This window comes from Lithobates pipiens, unplaced genomic scaffold (assembly GCF_037356315.1).
Source record: "Lithobates pipiens isolate NorthernLeopardFrog02 unplaced genomic scaffold, aLitPip1_a1.2 Scaffold_13, whole genome shotgun sequence".
Lineage (NCBI taxonomy): Eukaryota > Metazoa > Chordata > Amphibia > Anura > Ranidae > Lithobates > Lithobates pipiens.
The window spans coordinates 335,820,809-335,842,913 of NW_027507718.1; the positions used below are offsets into that span (position 1 = coordinate 335,820,809).

The 22,105-nt window shown below is 39.9% G+C and overlaps 1 protein-coding gene across 4 annotated transcripts in view; it reads right to left on the bottom strand.

Moving 5' to 3' along the window:
• The window catches only part of NR3C2 (nuclear receptor subfamily 3 group C member 2), a 488,739-nt gene that overhangs the window by 13,066 nt on the left and 453,568 nt on the right, over positions 1-22,105 (bottom strand). For all 4 annotated transcript variants that reach the window (XM_077477013.1, XM_077477014.1, XM_077477016.1 and 1 more), the window contains exons 7-8: positions 21,415-21,545; positions 16,205-16,362 (exon numbers count right to left, since the gene is read on the bottom strand). In XM_077477013.1, the coding sequence (XP_077333139.1) occupies positions 16,205-16,362; positions 21,415-21,545 (289 nt within the window). The remainder of the gene's footprint in view (positions 1-16,204; positions 16,363-21,414; positions 21,546-22,105) is intronic.

The following is a 22,105-nucleotide window of genomic DNA, read 5'->3' on the forward strand; positions in this document are numbered from 1 at the left end:
GTGTCAGCTGCGTTCACTAGAACTACAGCACATCACAATGCCAACATCTTCGGATGGGCTTTCATTGCAGTCAATGCTGCCCCTTGTTTTTCAACAGTAGATCATGCCTAGCCACACCTTTCAACATGATTACAGAAAGGAATTATGGAATACATAGTACAGGCAGCAGACTAGCAGCGCTCTAGTAATTGCCATAGTGCTTCCTAAGCCTGCCCAGCATCAGTTTCAGAAATGGGGAACAAGAGCATTCAAGGCTGATAACACAATCATTTTTATAATCTATAATGAAGGAGAAAAAATATTTTCAGGTGTACTTTTAGCAAACAATTACTTTTTAAGAAATGTCCAGCCACTTACATAAACAGCAGACTTGTGCTGTTTTTAGTTGTATTTTAAAATGCTAATTAGGATTGACAACAAAAATCTTACAACCTCTCTTGTCAATCATTTAAAAGTGATAAAAAAAAACAAATATGGATGCGGGCACCCTAAGGGCTAATGCACATGGTCACAAGGGAGCTATAAAGCTTGTAGGAGCATACACAATCTGTGTAAAATCTTCCCCAGGAGCCACAGCTGCTGGATACAGAAGCCAATAAAAAGCAATATTAGGATGCGATTGTACGTGGGTATATGCCTGTACTTTCATAAAAACTTGCACCACACAACACACAACCCTCGACACAGACACACTGTAACCAGGGTTGTACATCTGTAGGCGTGTTTGCACAAGTGCTAGCGTATACAGCCATATCCTCTAATCACATTCTAGCTGTAGCTTCTGGGAAAATTGTAAGTATAAGTTCACCTGTTTCACCATGTTCCAGCTCCTGCACCTTCTCCTTCCCCCCAAATCCCTCCCTTCCTGTGACCGAAGACACCCGCTGTCACTTTTTAAAAGTAGCGCAGGTGTGGAGGGCTCTGCCCACATACCTCCTGCATTCATTCACAGTTGCCTGGGATTTAATGAACTACAAAGTACAATCATCCATTGTAGCAGACATACTTGTAGTTTGAATGAACTGCAGGTGCACTGATCAGCATAACTGTATTTCATTCACACTGCCTACAGCTCTGCAATGACAGCCTATACAGAAGTATGGGCAACAGAGCTGTAGGCAGTGTGTGCAGGAGCCTGACATTGCACCCACAATCGGTTGATTGTAGGTACAATGCTTTTCAGGTACCTGTTTAAAAAAAAAAAAAATGCACACTTTTTTCCCCTGCAAAAAGATATGCATTTATTATTTTTTTATCTAAAGGTGAACTTAGCCTTTAAAATAAGTTCTGTATGCTCTTGCACACTGTAGCCCCCCTTGTGGCTATGTGCATGAGCTCAGGATACTGACCAAACAATCTAAGAAAACAAACATTAGCAAAAATCAGACCTTTATTAAAACTGTGTACAAATCATCCAAGTGTATATAACTGAATGCTAGAAATTGGGGCTGATTTACTAAAAACAAATAGACTGTACACTTTGCAAGTGCAGTTGCACTAATCTTCCCCAGAGCTTAGTGAATGAGGTGAATCTCAGCTTATTTCCATCATTCAATCATGTGCAAACAAAAATGCAAGATCTTTGTTTGGCTGGACAGAAGCATTGGGTTTATAGGATTGGATTTACTTGTTTCACATATTGAGAATGTGGGATTGAAGGGGTCTGGCAAGACACTGGGCAAAGGGACCTGCCTTAAAGGAGGCCACCATGAGGCCAGAACCCTCATGCAGAAGTAAAATGAGGGGTGGCGTTGTGACCTGAGGGTCTGAGAGGTGCACCTTAGGTAGGAAATATTCTCCTGAGGACTATTCTGGCTTAGGCTGTGTCCAAGATTATACCCAGGTACTCCAGACAGAGTGAGAGCTGGAAGACAGACTTTGTGAAGTTGATAATCCTTTGGACATTGGCAGGCAAGGTCCTGGCTGAGGATTCATTCAGCAAGAGGTCATTCAGATAACCTGTGACATAAATGCCCTGGGTTCAAAGAAGAACCAGAAACTGGGCAAGAACTTTTGTGAACATACAGGTTACAGAGGAGGACCTGAATGGCAGTGCTACAAAGTGGAAGTGCAACAGCAAAATGTAATGTCAGATCTCATAGATTCCATACAAAACCTTGGCACATTTAAAAACTTATTTAGGGATTTAATGTCCAGTATTTGAGTGTTTTTCCTCCGTTTGTTTTGGCACTATAAATAGGTTTAAAAAGAGGGAAGGAACTGGTGCAACCACCCATTGTGCCTGAAGTTGGTTAAAGGTGGTCAGTTAAATTTGTGCTCCTTTGGTATCAAGCTGGTAGAAAAAGGTAAAAATCTAGGCGGGGATAGAAATTCTATTTTGTACCCATTAGAAATGACAGGTTGGACCCAGATGTGCAGAACATCTAAGATTCAGGGTGGCGCAAATGCCAACACAGAGTGGGCGTATCCCTTCATTGTGTAGAGGGCTTTTGAGAAATCTTGGTGGGCCAGGGCTTGTGACTAAACAACCTTAGTTATGAGGTTGACGCCTAGGGAAAACAGAAAGATCCCTTTTTATGAATAGGACTAGGATTTTGAATGAAGTTGTCAAGGGATTGCCAAAGAGGCATTCACCATAAAATGGCATGCATACAAGACATGTTCAGTAAACCGAGCTGTTACTCAAAATCTTGCCCATATGCACAGAGATAACAGAGATTCTTCAGACGTCACAACTACATTCTCAAGAGCATCAGCTGTAATTGTTCTGAGAGAGCAGGGTCTTCAAAGACAGGTTTCTGGTCTCTGTTCATTTGTCTCAACCAGTTAACAATGGTCTGGGGATTAGACATGATGGCAACTGCAGGCTGCCAGGCTGGACCTTCAAGAGCAAATAAGGCCTGTACATGGGATTCAAAACATCTATAAACAGGCTCCTTAAACAAACAAACATCCTCAATAGGAACTGTTAGATTGATGAATGAAATGGAAAACAAAGAAGGGTTGAGCCAGTTCTCATAAACTGCACAGTCAATTTGTGCGTGTATGGGAAAAGCCTGTTTATAGTCTTAGCCATTCTCTTTGTACCCACAGTGGTCTTTTTTTTTAGCTCTGGCGAATCGGGTGCCATTAGACAAAGACCAGTGCGCACCACAACAATCAGTGTGTTTAACAGTGGAAAGCTTTTAGCATAAAGCCATAGCTTGCACCTTATAAGATACAGGGGAATGAAAATCATCAGCTGCCTCCACTACATAATCAACGTTCTTAATACTTTACTCCATTTCTTCAAATACAAAAGTTTATGCTTTTGATTTCTGAACAGAGTGAGGAGGATGAGTAGCGTTTTTGGCCTCTGCAAACATAATGTTCTAGAAGTGCTCTAGAAGAGCTTTCCAAAGGTGCCAGAGAATTCCACTTTTGTCAAACAGGCCACATGGTGCTTGAGAAAGCTAGGAGTCAGACAAGGGGAGTGCTGTCATTATAGAACATTACTGAAACAAGGGAACAACACTCACATTGAGTGCCATTTTGTGTTTCCTGTAGACCTTTAGCAGAACGCATGTTATTCTGGTCTTTAGTCCTAACTCCTCTGTGTCTATGATCCACCATATGCTAGTGAGGAGATCACAGTGGAATACTCAGAGTTCAGGAGTGCAAAATATGGGGTTTTGCGTGCCCATAGAAGGATCTGCTAGAACCCAGGCGTTGGCCGAGTTCCTGTGGCTGTTTCTCTGTAGAAGATGACTGCAGCAATATATTGTGTGCATTCTCAGGGAGAGCAGGTAGGCGGAAACACGTCACATGGGAGGTGTGATAGCTCTGGGAACCATAGAAATGGGATGCTGTGTAAAATCTACATAAAACAATGGAATAATTTGCAAATCTCATAAACCCATATTGTATTCACAATAGAAAAAAGAAAACATATCAATTGTTTCACAATGACAAAATGTATCATTTTAAGAAAAAAATAAGGTAATTTGGAAATTGATGGTACTAACAAGGAAAAGCTGGAAGAAAATTTTGCAACGAATTAGGCTAATTAGCAGCAGTTCAGTAACATGATTGGGTAGGAAAAGAGCATCTTAGTGATTCAAAGCATCTCAGAAGTAAAGATGGGCAGAGGTCCACCAATCTGTGAAAATGTGCATATAACAATTGTTGAACAATTTCAGAATAATTTTCCTCAATGTAAAAATTGCAAAGACTTTAAATATATCATCATCTACAGTACATAACATCATCAAAAGATTCAGAGAATCTTGAGAAATCTCATATTGGATGCCCATGATATTTGGCCCTCAGACAGCACTGCATTAAAAACAAGCATGATTCAAATCTGTTATAGACACTACATGGGCTCAGGAATACTTCCTAAAAAAATCACTATCTGAAGTTAGCTGTGCCATCCAAAAATGCAAGTTAATGCTTTATCATACAAAGAAGAAGCCATAATTGAACATGATCCAGAAATGTTGTCGTCTTCTCTGGGCCAAAGCTCATTTAAAATGGTCTGTTGCAAAGTGGAAAACTGTTCTGTGGTCAGATGAGGCGGAATTTGACAATCTTTTTGGCAACCATGGTCGCCAAGATCTCTGGTCTAAATAGGAGAGGGACCTTATGGCTTATCAGTGCTCAGTTTAAAAACCTGCATCTGTGATGGTATAGGGTACATTAGTGTGTATGGAATGGGCAGCTTGCACATCTGAAAAGGCATAATCAATGTAGAGCAGCATATGCTGCCATCCAGTTGATGTTTATTTTCAGGAAAGGCCTTGCATATTTCAGCAGAACAATGCTAAACCGCATACTGCGTCTAGGACAACAGCATGGCTTCATAAAATAGGACAAAGAAAACCAGACTGTTGAGCAGTTAAAATCCTATATTAGGCAAGAATGTGACAACATTCCTCTCCCAAAACTTCAGCAACTGGTCTTCTCAATTCTAAGACCTTTATAGAGTGTTGTTAAATAAAGAGGGTATGCTACACCGTAGTAAACATGGCCCTCTCCCAAGTTTTTTGAGATGTGTTGCTGCCATAAATTTCAAAATTACCTTATTTTTTCTCATTGAATTCTGTTTTTATGTAGATTTTACAGTGTCAGAACATTTTTGGAATTGGGGTTGTATTATAATGTATAATCTAGCATAAATCTAAAATATGTTTGACAGTAAGTGTGCAATTAAAACATGAAAAACAATTCATGCAAGAAAATCAGATAGCAACTTATATCAACTAAACAAGTGTCTGTGGGTTTAGAAATAATATTTTGTGAATTCCTCTATCTCTGATATGGTCTGTTCTGTGGTTTCCTCTCTGATATTTTGCCCATTTTAACATAGTATCTGTGGTTATGCCTCTTTTAAGCATGTATGAATTCGGAGCACAATAATAAAATTACTCAGCTACAAGGACCCCAGTGCATTATTTGAAAAATAATTCTACTCTGTAAAATACTGCTCTTCCAACAAACTCGTGTGCTGTTTAGAACATATTAAAAGAGTACTCCATGGCCTGTGTGTCACTGTGTTATAAAAAAGAAAGCCCGGAAATGACAAACTGATGCTGCCCTCAGCACCACAGAAATAGTTTCACAGCACTAGACAATTAGATGCTGTGAATAGGTAGAATAATAATGTGCATCTCTGTGTAGCTGGTGCCAAGTTATATAGAGGATCCCAAGGACACTCATATCTAGCTGCCCATTGTTTTTGATAAGACATCTGTCAATGTTAACCTGTTTGTCAACTTGTAAATTTCTACTTTTTGAAAAAGAGTTTTACTGCTCTCTGTATACTTTTGATTTTCTTCTGGCTAAACTTATGACATGTCAGTGGAGTTCCATTTTACAGTTTTCTTTCAGCGTACTGGCTTGTAACATGGCAAAAGCAAGCAGGCTTTTCCTATGACATTGAGCAATGTCTACAGTACAGTAATTTATAGCAACCAACCAAAATTCATATTATGCCAATTAGATTTGAGTAAATGGTAGCCATGGTTAGGTCACTACGCATATTATCACTGCATGAAAATGTCAATATTAGTTGGGTTTGCCTTGCTCAGTTAGTATTGTTAATAGAGAGAAATAGAAGGAAAACCATCAACTATGGAAGCCCTTGATAAGCACAGTAAATCATTTTAAGTAATTGTTTTGTAGCTGTATAATGGAGCTGATAGAGGGGAGATAGTAAATATCTGCAGGGAGTCTTAATACATTTAAGGTGTGATTCTTATCATTATCATTTGTGTGAAAAATCTTGTTAGCACTCATAGGGGGATCATTATGAAAACCACGTTTACATCTGGTGTGTTAATTGTTATTTCAATATTTTGACAATTATTAAAAACACTCAAAACCGTTACTTTGCCACAGTTGTAAGAAAGTATAATAGGTAATTCTACAGATGTGTGGAAAAGTGAAGAGAATGAACAGTCAGTAAACAAAAGGGCATATTAATCTACATAGGTTACATAGCATTATCCCTCGCTAGCTCAACAAGCTAACGAGGGATCTAGAACAGTGGCCTCTCTGGATACAGAGAAGGCCTTTGGTACTATTGAATGGCCCTTTCTATGGGAAATACTTAGAAAGATGGGATGTGCATTAGTGTTTATTAATTGGATGCAAACAGTATATAATAAACCTGTCAGCGGTTAAACTGGGAAGGAGGCTGTCAACTTTTTTCAGTTATATAGAGAGTTATATAGAGGAACAAGGCAGGGCTGCCCTCTCTCTGGCCCTCTCTCTCCAGCCCTCTTTGCTATAGTCGGTGGCAGAGGCTCTCCGGACTTCGTCTGATATTCAGGGATTACAAATTGGAGGAGAGGGTAGCTCTCTAAATGCAGACGATATGCTGCTATTCCTTGGGGATGCACGTCCATCGCTACAAGGAGCTTTGCATCTGCTAAATACATATTCACAATTTACAGGGCTTAAAGTAAATTGGGGTAAATCCCTTGTTTGCGATTAATCAAGGAGCGCAGCATATGGCTTTTTCAGATTTGCCATTACAATGGGTAACAGACTGTAAATACCTTGGTATAATAATTTCACGACAGGTGGATTTCTTTATGTTGAATTTAAATGTAGCAGTACAGGAATTTAAGAGGAAACTGAAGGACCTTGCCCCTTTCACTACTAGGACACATACATTTAATAAAGATGAAAATTCTTCCTACATTTTTATATTTGTTTAGAAATTCACCACAATGGTTACCAAAATAGTTTTTTATACAATAAACAGTATTTTTTCCTAATTTTTATGGAGAAATAAACTACCCAGAATTAAATTAACTACACTTATGTGTCCTTTGGCATGGGGGGGGGGACTGGCCTTCCCAGACTTTAATAAATACTATTAAGCAGCACAGCTGGTAAGGGCAGGTGAATGGTTAAACTCAGATAAATATAACCCTGTGATAATGTTAGAGGCAGCAGTGGTATACTCTACTGAAGCATTTCAGGCACTGCTGTTCCGAGGGTTAAAATCTGTATACGATCTGACCCCTTTGATGGTAACTACTACAAAGCTATGGAGAGCTGGCTGGGGGGGGGGGGGGGATATATATAGAAGATTTGGTCTCCAAATACTCCACTGTGGAGGAATCCTCAGTTGCCCCATTTAAATTCTATCTAAGATCCAGGATCTTGGACTAAATTTAAGGTTAAAAAGTTATCCCAGGTGGTGCAGGGAGAAACAATGATATCCTCTGCAGGAATGATAGAACTCTGGAATATTCCAGGAAGTTATATGTTTAGATATATGAAGCTTGCCCATGCTCTTTCGGTCCAATTTCCTCAAGGTTTTCCGCAATTGAAAGAATCAGGATTAGAACAAATAACTAGGACATGGGAAAATAATCAACATCAATGTTGTATACTTATTTAGTGAAAACGGCATTATTATATATAAGTTAAAAGTATGTTGGATGAGAGATGTCCAAAAATTAGAGGAGGAAAATTGGGAGGAGATATGGGGGATCTCTTTCCAGATATTAGTCTCTTATACAAGCTTATGCAATTCAAGATAACATTTAGAATATATTGTACACCTTATAGATCAGTGATATGCAATTAGCGGACCTTCAGCTGTTGCAGAACAACAAGTCCCATGAGGCATAGCAAGACTCTGACAGCCACAAGCATCACACGCAGAGGCAGAGGCATGATGGGACTTGTAGTTTTGCAACAGCTGGAGGTCCGCTAATTGCATATCCCTGTTATAGATTATATAGAATGTGCCCATTGAACCCTCAGAATTGTTGGAGATGTGGGTACAGGCCAGGAGATTGTATCCATATATTCTGGTCTTATCCTGCTATAGTGGTATTTTGGAGAGAGGTTATAAGGGTAATCACTACAGTTACATCAGTAGTTTTAGAACAGGATGCAGAGATTTGTCTTTTGGGTTTGGTAAGAAATAATATCCCCACTAGGGCACAGAGAACACATCTGTTGCTTTTCTACGTGAGAAAGGCAATAGTACTGAATTGGAAAAAAACAGAAGCTCCCTCCTTAGCCTTTTGGAAATACTTAGTAAATTACATCTTGACGCTTTATGGAGAAACATATTGTAATAGAGGATGTAAGGAATAAAATATGAGAGAGTTTTGGCAAGCTGGATAGTGGAACCTACAATGGCTTCTGGAAAACCTAAAGAGCGAACAGCTAGAATAATAGGAAAAAAGAAAGTAATGTGATGTTGGATAGGAAAGTGAAGGGGAACAACAAACCACACCATCAACCCGAAAGTTTAGGGGGAAGAATGGATATTTTTATTTGTTGTAATCAATATTAAGAAAATGTATGTGAAAGCTCCTGCGAGAAATGGAAAGTTGAAGATTGAAAGTATATGTTGCAACATGTTTTTCTATTGGAAAATTAATAAAGAGATTTTGGAAAAAAATAAAAGGGCATGAGACTTAAAAAGCTTTTCACTTTTCGGTATGTGCAAACTTTTCAAGAGAATAATAATATTTGCTGCATATTGAAGGGATCTTATCATAGACATCCATGCCTCTCTCATTTAGAATGTATCATATTTTCCATCTGAAGGCAATGCAAATCGCTACTTTTTAGTAACCACATTAACCAATCAGATTTATTTTATTACAAAAACGCATTGGCATGCCTTTACTTTTTCAAAAAGTTGGCTCTCATAAGACCTTGTTGTCAGTTGAATCATTTTCGCTCTACCTATTGTATGTAACGCCTTTTGATAGTTTTAGTCTTGTGTAACGAGAATCCTCTCTAGGAATCACCAGGCAGTAAAGGAAGAATGACAATTACAGGCCTGAAGCATGCTCCTTAAAAGAAGCTAGCATTGGGAGTTGCCATATTTCTATCTTGAGCAGTTCTGTTTTTGGCCTTTTATGAATACAGGACTCTTTTAAAGTGTTACTAAACCCAGGAGCCTGCATTCACTATATCTGATCTCCCACAGTACGCAGAATATGGAAATGCAATTATTTTAGTAAACATAAACTGCCAAATACCTTTTCTCGTCAGCGTTAGATCAGTCTTGTGACAGCCAAGCACTGGTTATAGCTTGTAGGAGGAGTTTTCTGACTATCCTATGAGACTGCAGGACCCCTGATCCTAAGCAGTGATGATTGGCCCTGTGCTGATCACATGCATCCTCCCAAGAAAAAAAAAAAAACCTCTCTAGCAATACACTCCAAACTGAGCATGTGCAACCTGACTCCACAGACACTATGTTATTAGGAAATTATTAGGGGACTGTGGAAGGAGGGGAGGATCAGAGAAGACAGGATCAAACAGCCTTTTTACACAATGTGGAGGATTAACCCCTTAGGTTCCATAATAAGTATCATACGCATGCTTTACTGCATATACAGACTGATTTTACTGTTGTGAGTTTATTAACACTTTAAGTGTGAGCTTATTGTATTTAATAAGACAGAGTAGATTGCAGTAACACATATAGTCATTTACTGATCTGGTTAGAATCTGTTTGCTGGGTGTTACTGAAGTAAGCTTATGTTTTGTACATACAGGATATAGCACATACTCACCTTTATACCCCTGCTGCTCTGTTAGCTATGGGGAATAAGGAAAGGAAGGCCCGAGTGAGGTCCAACTCACCCCTGGTGCTGCGTACACATGGTTAAAGATCCCTGCCACCACATGACAGCACTAGGCCAATCATCTAGCACCAGTGCTGCTATATGATGTTAGTCACATGCTCCTTCATACCTGGAAGGGACGGCCCATCCATTAAGAGCACCATCCCCTCTATCCATGCCACCCCCTATATGATTAACCCATTCTCCGCCAAGCGTACACAGATGTGCGTACACGGCTTTCAGGGGTTATACCGGGATGATGTTATACTTTCCATGTATAACAACCGATGCGGCTAAAAGCCATTCGGCTGTTATACCGAAGGAGAGGGAGGGGACGTCCCCTGCTCCTGCCACCTTCCGCCTCTCTTCCCACATCCTAGTGACAGACTGGCACAAAGCTGGAAACGGCTTCATTCTAGTCTTCTGGATGTAAACACGGAAGCGACGTCACTACGTTACTTCCGGTTTACTTGGCTGCCAATGGCGCTGGATTTTAAAAAATATACAGTATTCAGATACACCGTTTTCAGTGATCTGAATACTCTGAAGTGCAAAGGAGGGATTTGGGGTCTTTTGGACCCCCGATCCCTCCATAAAGAGTACCTGTCACCACCTATTACTGTCACAAGGGATGTTTACATTCCTTGTGACAGCAATAAAAGTGATAAATAAAAAAAAAAAAAAAACAATTTAATAATATAAAAATAAATAAGAAAAAAAATTCAAAGCGACCCCGTCACCGTGAGCTCGCACAGCAAAGAAAACGCATACGGAAGTCGCACTCGCATACAGTATGTAAACGGTGTTCAAATCACACGTGAGGTATCGCTGTGATCGCCAGAGCAAGATCAATAATTCTAGCACTAGATCTCCTCTGTAACTCTAACCTGGTAACCATAAAAAAATGTAAAGCGTTGCATATGGAGATTTTTAGGTACCAAAGTTTGTCACCATTACACGAGTGCGTGCAATTATAAAGCGTGTGGTATCTATTTACTCGGTGTAACATCATCTTTCACGTTATACAAAAAAATTGGGATAACTTTACTGTTTTTTTTTTTTTAAATTCATGAAAGTGTCCCTTTTCCCAAAAAGTTGCATTTAAAACACCGCTGCACAAATACCATGTGATATAAAATATTGCAACAATTGCCATTTTATTCTCTAGATTCTCTGCTAAAAAATATATATAATGTTTGGGGGTTATACGGATTTTAACTTGTAAACACCAAATGTCAGAAATAGGCTTAGTCATGAAGGGTTAATAGATAGATTCAGGCATGAATCTTTCCAAGGCTGCCGCAGTCACCCCCTATTCCTGCGTCAGGCCCCTTTCAGGATGCCGGGCGCATGAATTACAGTGGCGGCGGTGTTTTTTGAAGCACCAGTTTAGAGCCGTAGGCTCTAATAGGCTTCAAAATAGGGTGGACTCGGAGCGCAGAGCATTGCACTTGGAGCCCACCCAGGTGTGTTAGAAAAGCAAATGAATATTCGCTTTTCTAACACTGAATCGCCTCTCCGCCAATAACGAAACATGGGTCTGATAACTGTTTCCCGATTGGCTGAAAGATCAGGCGATCTTATTGGACTTCTGGGAGGAGAAGGAGGGGGATGCACGGTGGAAGCCGATGTGATCCACACCACAAGATGAAGAAGAAAGCTTCCAGACAGGCTGCCGCCCACTTCCTAGATGGGGAAGGGTGGGGCTTTTATGTCCCAACTGTCCTCCGCCTCCCCCCCCACCAGCCGCCACTGCCTGGAAGTATTCAGTGATTTATTTGCTTCCACTGGTTGAAAGGAGTGACAGGGAGTAAATGATTGCCTAATGGATCACGTTAATTATCTTTAAGTCTGTTAATCCTTTTTGTTGCACTGCCAGTACTACTCCTAATGGTCAGAAATGCTTAATATTATTCCCATGACCTAATTCACAGCAATGACCAAATCAAGATAATCTGCCTAAGTATGGTTACTCCAATATCTGGCTAAGCATGGTTACTACATATGCTAGCATATTTTTCCAAAAACACACAGTATTTACAGTTTGGCCAATGTTTGTATAATCTGTCGGTCAGTACAATTAATGTTGGTTGCTAAATTATCAGGACTTCCACATAATCATTCCCTATCACTTTCAGCATTGCCATACGTTTTGTAGCCTTGATGCCTGATTTTACCAGTGTTATACTAAGTTTGTCAAGGGGGTGAAGGTGGCAGAAATGATAAATCTGTCTCTGGTCACACATGCAATATTGTCTGGTAGCTTTCTCATCTGACAGCAGGCATGGAATGATACTAACCTTAGAGAAGAAAAATAAAGGCCAGGAGTTTCTATGGATCAATAGTACTAACAACCACAACATTCACATGTGCAATATGTAGATTCCTAGCTTTGACATTGGCATCAGGCAAGAAAGATGTGCTTTAAGCAAGATCTATGACTGCCAAGGGAATCATGTTTTCGGCCTCCCACTGTGCTTCTTGGGGAAGGGGAGCAGAAAATACTCCAGAAAAATAATTCCATATGTACATTCTTTAAACAACACCAAGCTGTTATGTTATGGTCTGTCCTTAGATGCACTCATCTCACCCTATGATCGCGTATGAAACATAAATAATGAACGAACGCTGGAGACAGAGGTATTCTCGCATGCCAGCGGCAATATAACAAACCTCAGTACAGTCCAAAGTTGAGCTCGACATCAAATAAAGTGACCACATATTGCTTCAACAAGACGGACACAGATCACTTCTGTCTCTTCCAAGATATAGATTACTAAGCCTTTTTTAAACCTCATAAAAGTAAAACTACATTGAAGTACGAAAAGGTTTAGAAACATGTACAAGGAAATAAAAGGTCTTAGCACATGAATTTTATTTGGCAGCTGCTAGGAAAAGCAAGCAGTTAAGGTAGCACAGTCAAAACATTATAATCCACCACATTCTAAATTTAGCTAGTTTCCTTTTTTTAATATTCAGCAGAGTAATTTGAAATATAGCCAAATAAAAGACTTAAGAATAATTCACAGTCAGACACCTATCTCATATGCAATTAATCTGATGTAGCTTGTATTGATTTGCAACAGTAAACTTGGTTTGATTTCAGGTTATAGAAACTTTGGGAGGTATGATGATACTAGATAAATTACACATGAACTGCTTGAGCACAATTCTAGGTGACTGCAGCAATGACTCTGAGCACCACCCTGAATCAAACAGTTCCTCCAAAGAGATCTTAGTTCTACAGAATTTCCAGCATCCAGCATTACGAAATTATATTGATTATTCTTGTTATTAACAATAATATTTGGAAAAGCAACTGCTACTAGATTAAAGGTCCCATGTGCCCAGATCTGAGCCTTTTGATTCAAGGATACTTGTTTCTTTCTTGTAGTTAAATTATTTAAATATCATAATGTTTTGTTTTCTGGCTTGAAGACATAGCTACCGCTGTTTTGGTACGCATATTGGAGTTCACATGTTGCATAGGCTGAAAGAAATTTAGTTCTGCAATAAATTGCAAGAAGTCAGCCCAGACTGACACACTAGAAATCATGACATTTGTCAGACTGACTGCATCTTATACTATTTATTATACCTACATATATTCTGTACTTGGCTTTTACACTGGTACTGGGATAGAAGTGGCAACCATGTATACAAAATCATCTATACACACCAATACCATTGACATCTGTCACATAACATGTACAGTATTGTTAGCAACACAACCAAAAGTTGATTTTGCCCCAGAAAACTAGAATTATCTTAAATAAGGGGATGACCACAGAAGCAGTACACTGCCTAATATGAGTCATGAGAAATGAAATGAGAGATCTGATGAACTAAATCATGCTTAATGCCCTACTGAATAATATCTTAAATGTTAATGTTTGTAATTAAATTACCGTCTTAGCAAGCAATGTATCTGTGACTGTCACTTACACTTCTTTACAGAACACTTTCTTAGCCAATGACAGTGGGTGTAGTGAAGTTACATGCTTTATGTCACCAGTTAAGCATGCTTATGTCATCTGTATAAAGTGTGAGAAGCCCCAAGGGGCATTAAGAAGTTGGTATTTTTTTGCTTAATAAATTCATCTTCTGGCAGTTGGGTTTCATTTAGTTATAATATTTTATTGAGGTCTGTATAATATTACACTTTTTAATTCCAAATCGGGATTTTGAACTGGTAAGATAAAATGTATGTGCTATGATGTAAATGTTATTATTATTAAAAGCATGTGAATGACCAGTGCAGTATGCTCTTCTCAAAGGCAGGGGAGGAAACAACTATGCAAAGCATATAGTAATGTGAAAAGCGTGCAAAATACATGCTTATATTATAATAAATCTGCTCCTGAGCACTAAAACTTTGCGACGTTTGTGGGGTTTGTATATATTCCCACATTTTAAATTGTGCCAATTAGGGGTGAAGATTTGGTACAGATCAGAAAAATCTGCTTTGACTTCCATTTAAAAAAAAACACAACTTATGCTATTGAGATGCCCCAGCTAAAAGGTTTTTTTTTTTTTTTTTTCCTACAGGTTTCGCATCAGCATGACCTGTTAAATGATCTCTATACAGTTTCTAAACCTAAAAATCGCTCACGCATTTACAAAATAATCTGTGCTTAAGAAACAAAATATACTTGTAAAACATGTTAAATGAGATGGTCAACTAAAAGTTTGTATAACGCCTATATGGGACCAGGGTTGGTTGACCCTTATTCTCAGTTTCTCCAAAAAGGCAACTCATTGTGCAACATCAAATTTAGCATAATATGCTGAGTTTATCTATAGTGTAGTACGGGGTACCCAACCTTTTGAAGAGCGAGGGCCACTTAAGTAACTTGGTAACTGGTAGCGGGCCACAATAAGTGGAGCGGATGGATGACAGATCTGTGTCCATTCTGTATATGCAGAGTGGACACAGCCCACTCTACTCTGTGAGCCCTCCCATCTGATCCAACCAGATGGAAGGAGACAGTTGGAGGTAGGTGGGTGCCAATGAACACAAGTCCGTTTACATCTGCCGCACCATAGAGGTGAATGGAGTGTCCGCGTGGGTTGAACCGATCATGTGAAAGGGGCCTAAGGCGGCTTTCACACTGATGTGCTGCAGTTTACCTGCACTGTGGGTGCAGCAAAGTGGACCTGTGGCTTTCTTGGGTTAGCTGTACATATACTGCTGGTGTGGTGCACTTTTTGAAAGCGCACCAAACCCGCAGGTAATAACAGAGGTCTATGACTCAGTGCAGGTAACCTGAAGGTACACCTGCGGATCAGTTTGAAATCATCCCAGTAACCACTGCAGAACAGATATGCCCATATATACACTTTTTAGTAATAAACTTCCCTTTAATAACAGTCTTCTATTCGGGTATCACTGGCTGTTGCTCTCCCAGGCAGAGTGCATTTGTTATCACTTCGCTTGTGAAAGGAGCTGGCGCTATGCAGGAAGAATCAGCATATGTGGCTCTGCTCCCTCCGCAACCGCTTGCTTTATTCAAAACACTGATGCTCTGGGATGGCGGATGGGCAACCCGTGATCTGGGCTTGCAAACCTGCTATCCCAAAGCAGGAGTTTGCAGGCCACATCAGAGGGCTCCACGGACCACATGTGGTCCCCGGGCCACTGGTTGGGCACGTCTGGTGTAGTAGAACTATTTTCTAAATGCATCTCCAAAAATAATAATAAAGCAACTGATACCACCACTAAAAATAAGAGTCACCTTTCATTTGTCTTCTTGCAACCTGTATATTCTAGGAGTGCAGGGGGAGCGTAATTGTGTGAGGCGATAAATGAGGACACAATCATCACCTACCTCATCCAGCAGTCTTCTACAACTTGGAGGAGAACTGATGAGAAACAGTAGGGGCAATGTCTCCCTAAAACCTTGTAAAGACTATCACCTAGAACTCCCTCATGGCAGGAATTTCCTTCTATGTCACTTACTAAGCAGTTTTTTTATACAATATTGGTATACGGAATTTATAATATTCTCTACATGTAATAACTAGTGTGAAACAGAGAACTAACTTTCACATATATGTTATATAAAAATAAACTATTTAAGGGATACTCTCCATTTTCAATATATGATTGTAGATTTAGTTAAACTAAGTCAGACTGGTAGACTGGTACTTACATCATGAACGGAGTCTAGAAGTTTCGTTAAATGGAAATATCGCTGCCAGCTCTGTCCAGCACTGTGTGGACTCTTCATTAATATTTTCCTCAGTTCTTTAATGTAATTCACTCTCATTTCTTCAAAAGCAGCTTGGCATTTAAGTCCATCTTTAGGAACTAGGATGAAAAAAATATAAGAATGGATTTCTGAGCAAAAGAATTATGCATCTGATGATGTAATAAGTATTCAGAACAGATACCATACCAGAACTAATCAAAAGATTACCTTGCTATATAGTTATTACTGTTATATTAAATATCTTCTATTTTCAGATACGGAATGGTGCTGTTATTGGTTATTATTTAGCAGTACGGTGAAAAACACAGTAGGGCTGTTATTCATTTAAAAGTAAATGTAATTTCTAAGAAAATATACCACAAGATGCCTACGATTACCAAATCCTCATATATGTGGCTCTATAAAACCAGTTTAACTGACTCTCAGTCTCAGTCCTGCTAATTGCCATTCCTATATCAAATGAGAATGTCCCAGTGGTTCAGAGGGGCATTCTTGGTGGACAGGGCAATGGCATTTGAAAGTTCTCAAGTCAGAGATGTAAAAGACAAAACACATTTGTTTAAAGCCATATTAAATGGTGCAATATTATAGGTATAGAAGCCCAAGAACACAGATAGGTGTGTAACTAAAGGATCCTGGTCAGGATACTGCCTGTTGATTTATCCTTTTAGGCATAGAAACCTGCATAAACATTACGGAACAAACTATATTTGAGAAGCATAGAAGGTGATAGGAATTGTTTAAAAAGAGTGCAAGCTTTCTGAGTTTATATTGCATATACTGTATGTTCTTACTGAGAACTTCCTATAGATATTAGATAGTAGTCAGATAGTTTGACCAATGAACAATTTTTATTTTAAGACAGCAGTTACATTAGTGATAATGTCCATGCTAACATACTGCATTATATAAAGGAAAGCAGTGCCAGTTCTGGCCTTATCTTTGGAGAATCAGCTGTAATTGAACAAACATGGTTCAATTGTAACCTGTGAAATTGTTATCTGTGAATTGAGGGGGAATGCATGCCACTGCCCAAAGACATTACAAACACCAGTTAGATTAAACAATGATCACTGAAGGTGATATTAATGCCTAATTTTTAATTACAATAAAAAATATGTAATTCTTACCTGCGCTGTGCAATTGTACTGCACAGAACAGTCCCTTACTTTCACTTTGGTTCCCCATCGGTGCTCTCCAACTCTTTTTCCTACAAGTGCTTCCATAGCAAGCCTTGTGCTATGGGGGCACCCATGCAGGTGTGCTTCCAAGCCGGACTGTGTGCGTCCAAAGACACACACAGCAAGGATCAGCCACACCCTCCTTATTTGCAAATACATTATTATTTTAACTGCTGTTCTCAAAATGTGATCACTATAAGTGCAAGAAGCATTGTGCTAACTTGACACTGAACGCAAAAAAAAAAAAGTACAGTTTTTCAAAATCTTATCAACCTTATATTGACCCTAATGACAGTCATAAAAGGTATGGAAACGTTAAGCAATACTTTCCTGGTAATTACATATGAATAATTCTGTCCAAAAGAAGAAATGACTACTGAATAAATTGTCAAGTATCAAGAAAACACTTCTTCTAATGAGACTTATTGAAGTGTGCAGAATCCCCTTCTCTTTTGCTTTAAAGGAGTCTACTATATACAACAAATACACTGCAGCAGCTCAAATTTTGGACTGACTCTACACAGAATAAGGAAAAGAAATAATAAAAAAAAACAATTCATAGTATACCGTATATACTCGAGTATAAGCCGAGATTTTCAGCCTCTTTTTTGAGGCTGAAAGTGCCCCCCTCGGCTTATACTCGAGTCATCGCTGTCTGCCTGCTCGATCAGCGTGTCGAGCAGACAGACAGCGGCCATTCTATAATTCAAAAGCCGCGCCTTCGGCTCCGCCTTCGCCTGTGATAGGCGGAACACTGAATTTCCCAGCAGCCTGTGTTCCGCCTATCACGGACATCGTCTCATCCTCGTACTACGGACGAGGATGAGACGATGTCCGTGATAGGCGGAACACAGGCTGCTGGGAAATTGTGTTCCGCCTATCACAGACAGGGAGGCGCGGCATTTGAACAGGGGAATGGGCGCCGACGAAGAGCGGTGATCCTGGGACGGGACCGGACGGAGGCTCGGCTCGGGACGGGACGGGACCGGACGGAGTCTCGGGACGGGACGGGACCGGACGGAGGCTCGGGACGGGACGGGACCGGACGGAGGCTCGGGACCGGACGGAGGCTCGGGACACAGGTAGGCTGGACACACAAGGCCACACACACACACACACACACACACACACACACACAGGGATGGATGGATGGACACACACACAGGGATGGATGGATGGATGGACACACACACACACAGGGATGGATGGATGGATGGACACACACACAGGGATGGATGGATGGATGGACACACACACACACAGGGATGGATGGATGGATGGACACACACACAGGGATGGATGGATGGATGGACACACACACACACAGGGATGGATGGACACACACACACACAGGGATGGATGGATGGATGGACACACACACAGGGATGGACAGGCATATCTCACCCTCGGCTTATACACGAGTCAATAGGTTTCCCAGTTTTTTGGGGGTAAATTGGGGGCCTCGGCTTATACTCGGGTCGGCCTATACTCGAGTATATATGGTACATTAGGAACCGTTGTATATTATAAGGGTTATAGAGTAGGATGCCAATGATGATTATTAAACACAGTGCTAATAGGAAACACCCTCAGAATCAAATGTTGCTGTAATATTTTACAAATATTAGATAAAAAGTTAAAGTAAAACAGAAATAAACTGTACAAACAAAATGAAAAAACTGAAAATACTAAATTCTGGAGTACTGCCCAGATTCTCAGACTGGGTTTCTTAAACACAGCCGTACTCTCAGCCTGGATATTTTCCAACTCCCTACAGAAAGTATATAAAATATAGTAGACAATTATAACAGAAGATGTGAAGCTTTGTCACCTTTGCAGTGCTGTATTTACCAAATGGCACAGGTGGACCAATGCCTCAGGTAGCAAGTGTTCATTCTTTCCTTTAATCGTTTTTACTTTTATTGTTGAAACTTCTGATATTTGTAGGTTAATTCATCATTACAACTAAAGTGGAAGAGTGTAAAGGGGCTGATGGTGTTGATAAAAATAGATAGTGCTCCTAAAGTGTGCAACGGTTAACTACTACATGCAACTGCATGTGTGCAATTGCCAGAACGAGTGATCACCCATGTATTGCAAATTGCCTTATTTAACACAGAAGACCAGCCAGTTCCTGCTACTGATACAAATTACCATTATATATATATATATATATATATATATATATATATATATTTTGGCTTACTCATCCAAGTGTGTTATTACAGCAGTGAGTTTTTTGAAAATTAGACACGTCTATCCAATATATATAAAAGGCCCTTCATAGTCTTATCTAGCCACAAAAGTTACTTTATCAAGCCCCACTTAACTTTGCCCTTTTTATTCCTCCCACATACCTCACAAAGAAAACACTCATTAGTTTTCTCATTTGAAGCAACAACAGATTGTTTTGCAGCTTAAATACCTTCTTAATTGTTTGACTCAATAAAAATTGTACATTGCTTTGTGATTGAAGAGTATTACCAGAACAAATATAGACATTAATTGTGGATACACATATGCAAACAGAACACCTTAATCTTACAGTAAAATTATTAACCCTTTCTGAAGTTTGAGTTAAAGTGAGATTAAAGCCCTTTTTTGCGTTTCTCCTGCTGAGGTGAAGATTTACAATATATGCTGCCTCTCCATGTAAAAAAGATCTTCCTCCTAAGGCTGGCTATACACGGAGCGAAGTTCTTTGCTGCAAACATGGGTTGCAGGAAATAAAACTGCTTGATTCCCCCATCAGCATAGACAGTGTTCATGTGGGAATACCCACCCTGTGTACCATTGTCTTCTCCCAGCGGGGGGGGGAGGTGCGCAAAAATCCATCCCCGCCAGGAGAAGACTGATTATTGCTAGCTGCTTGCGATGGTCGCAAGTGAATCCAGCAGGCTGGTAGTACCCAAGTTGATAGATTAATAAACTTGGTATATATTTAGCCTGCCCAATAAAGTGATTGTAAAGGCACGTTTAAAAAAATAAATATAACAAACATGTTATACTTACCTGTTCTGTGCAAGGGTTTTGCACAGAGCAGCCTGGGATCCTCCTCTTCTGGGGTGCCCCGTTGCCACTTCTGGCTCCTCCTCTTCATCGGATGCCCCCCACCAAGAGCTGATTGCCATAGGGGCACCCGTGCAGGCGTGCACCCAAATTCCGCTGCTGTGTTCATTGACACAGACAGCAGGACTCGGCCCTGCCACCACTCTCATGTCACTGGATTTGATTGACAGTAGCGGGAAACAGAGTACCAGAGAACCTGGCACCAGCCCATCAGAGTACCCGAGTACCTGTCACCAGCCCATGAGAACAAACGAGTACCTGTCACCAGCCCATCAGAGTTACCGAGTACCTATCTCCAGCCCATCAGAGTACCCGAGTACCTATCTGCAGCCCATGCCTCACAGAATATAGGTTGGGGTAAATTTTGGCACAAATGTATGAACAAAATATGACTTATTTGCAAAGATTTATCATAGAAACTAAAAAAAAGTGCTTAAAGCCAGTAGATAGACAGCTGAGTTACCTGGTACTCAGTAAGTAGGCTCCTCAACAGGAAACTTGGGCAAGCCGAGCTTAGGGATCTGTAGCCAACGTTATTAAAGAATGAAAAAAGTGTCTGAGCACACATATGAACTAAATATTGCAGCAGGAAAGATTTACCTAATGTATTAGTTAAAAAATTGAGTGCTTAGTAATACTTTAAATACCCTGAAAATATGAATACTGTTGTGTTTTTAGTATGCAGCCGTGTGAAAGCTATAAAAAAAAATCTGAATATTTACAATGGGTAGTATACAGAAAATGTGTTCAATGCTTGCTGGGTGCTTCTCTACTCTAATTTCCAAGTCGTCAGAAAGAGCTGAAATGGCTTTCAGATAGTGCTATTATGGCCCATATGGGTGTAATAAAACAGGTACAAAAACATAACCATGCATAGGACAGCAATTAGTTTAAATTTACCTGTGCTTAGCAGCAGCAAAACTTTCATTACTGTGTATTCCTCAAAGGTTATCTGCAAACGGTTAAACTCGAAACTTATCTGCTGCATACTTTGGCAAAGCTCGTACATTGCAGAATGGCGCATCCTTTCTCTGCAAAGCAAAACACACCATGTAAATAAACAAATCCACAGTGTAATGCAAAAGGGATATTAAATACAGAGTTATGCATAAGTATTCACTCCTTTGGACTTTACTGTATTGTGTAGTATTAAAACATGGAATTTTCGATTTTTTGCCATCTCAGTTACACTGCTTCAGTGAAGCTTTGGATATGTGTTTGTAAGAAGGTTAACCAATGCCCCAAAGTCAAGTCTCTTCTGATTGAAACAGGTTTCCTCTATAGTTTGCCTGTATTTAGCACCATACATCTTGCCCCCAATCCTGATAATTTTCTCATGACCCCCTGCCTCCCACCACCACCACTATGCGTAACAGTGGGGATGACGTTTTCATGGTGCAGAGCAGTATTGTTGTCCAGTCACAAGCAACGGCTATCATTGATAACTCTAAATATTTGTGTTGTCTGAAGGAGAGTGGTTGCACCAGGGTTTCACAAGAAAGAGAAGAATACTAATGAAATAAAGACTTTTCATTTTTGATAGTTTTTGTATGGACCTTCTACCCTCTACTGTCTGAATTTGTAAATGCCT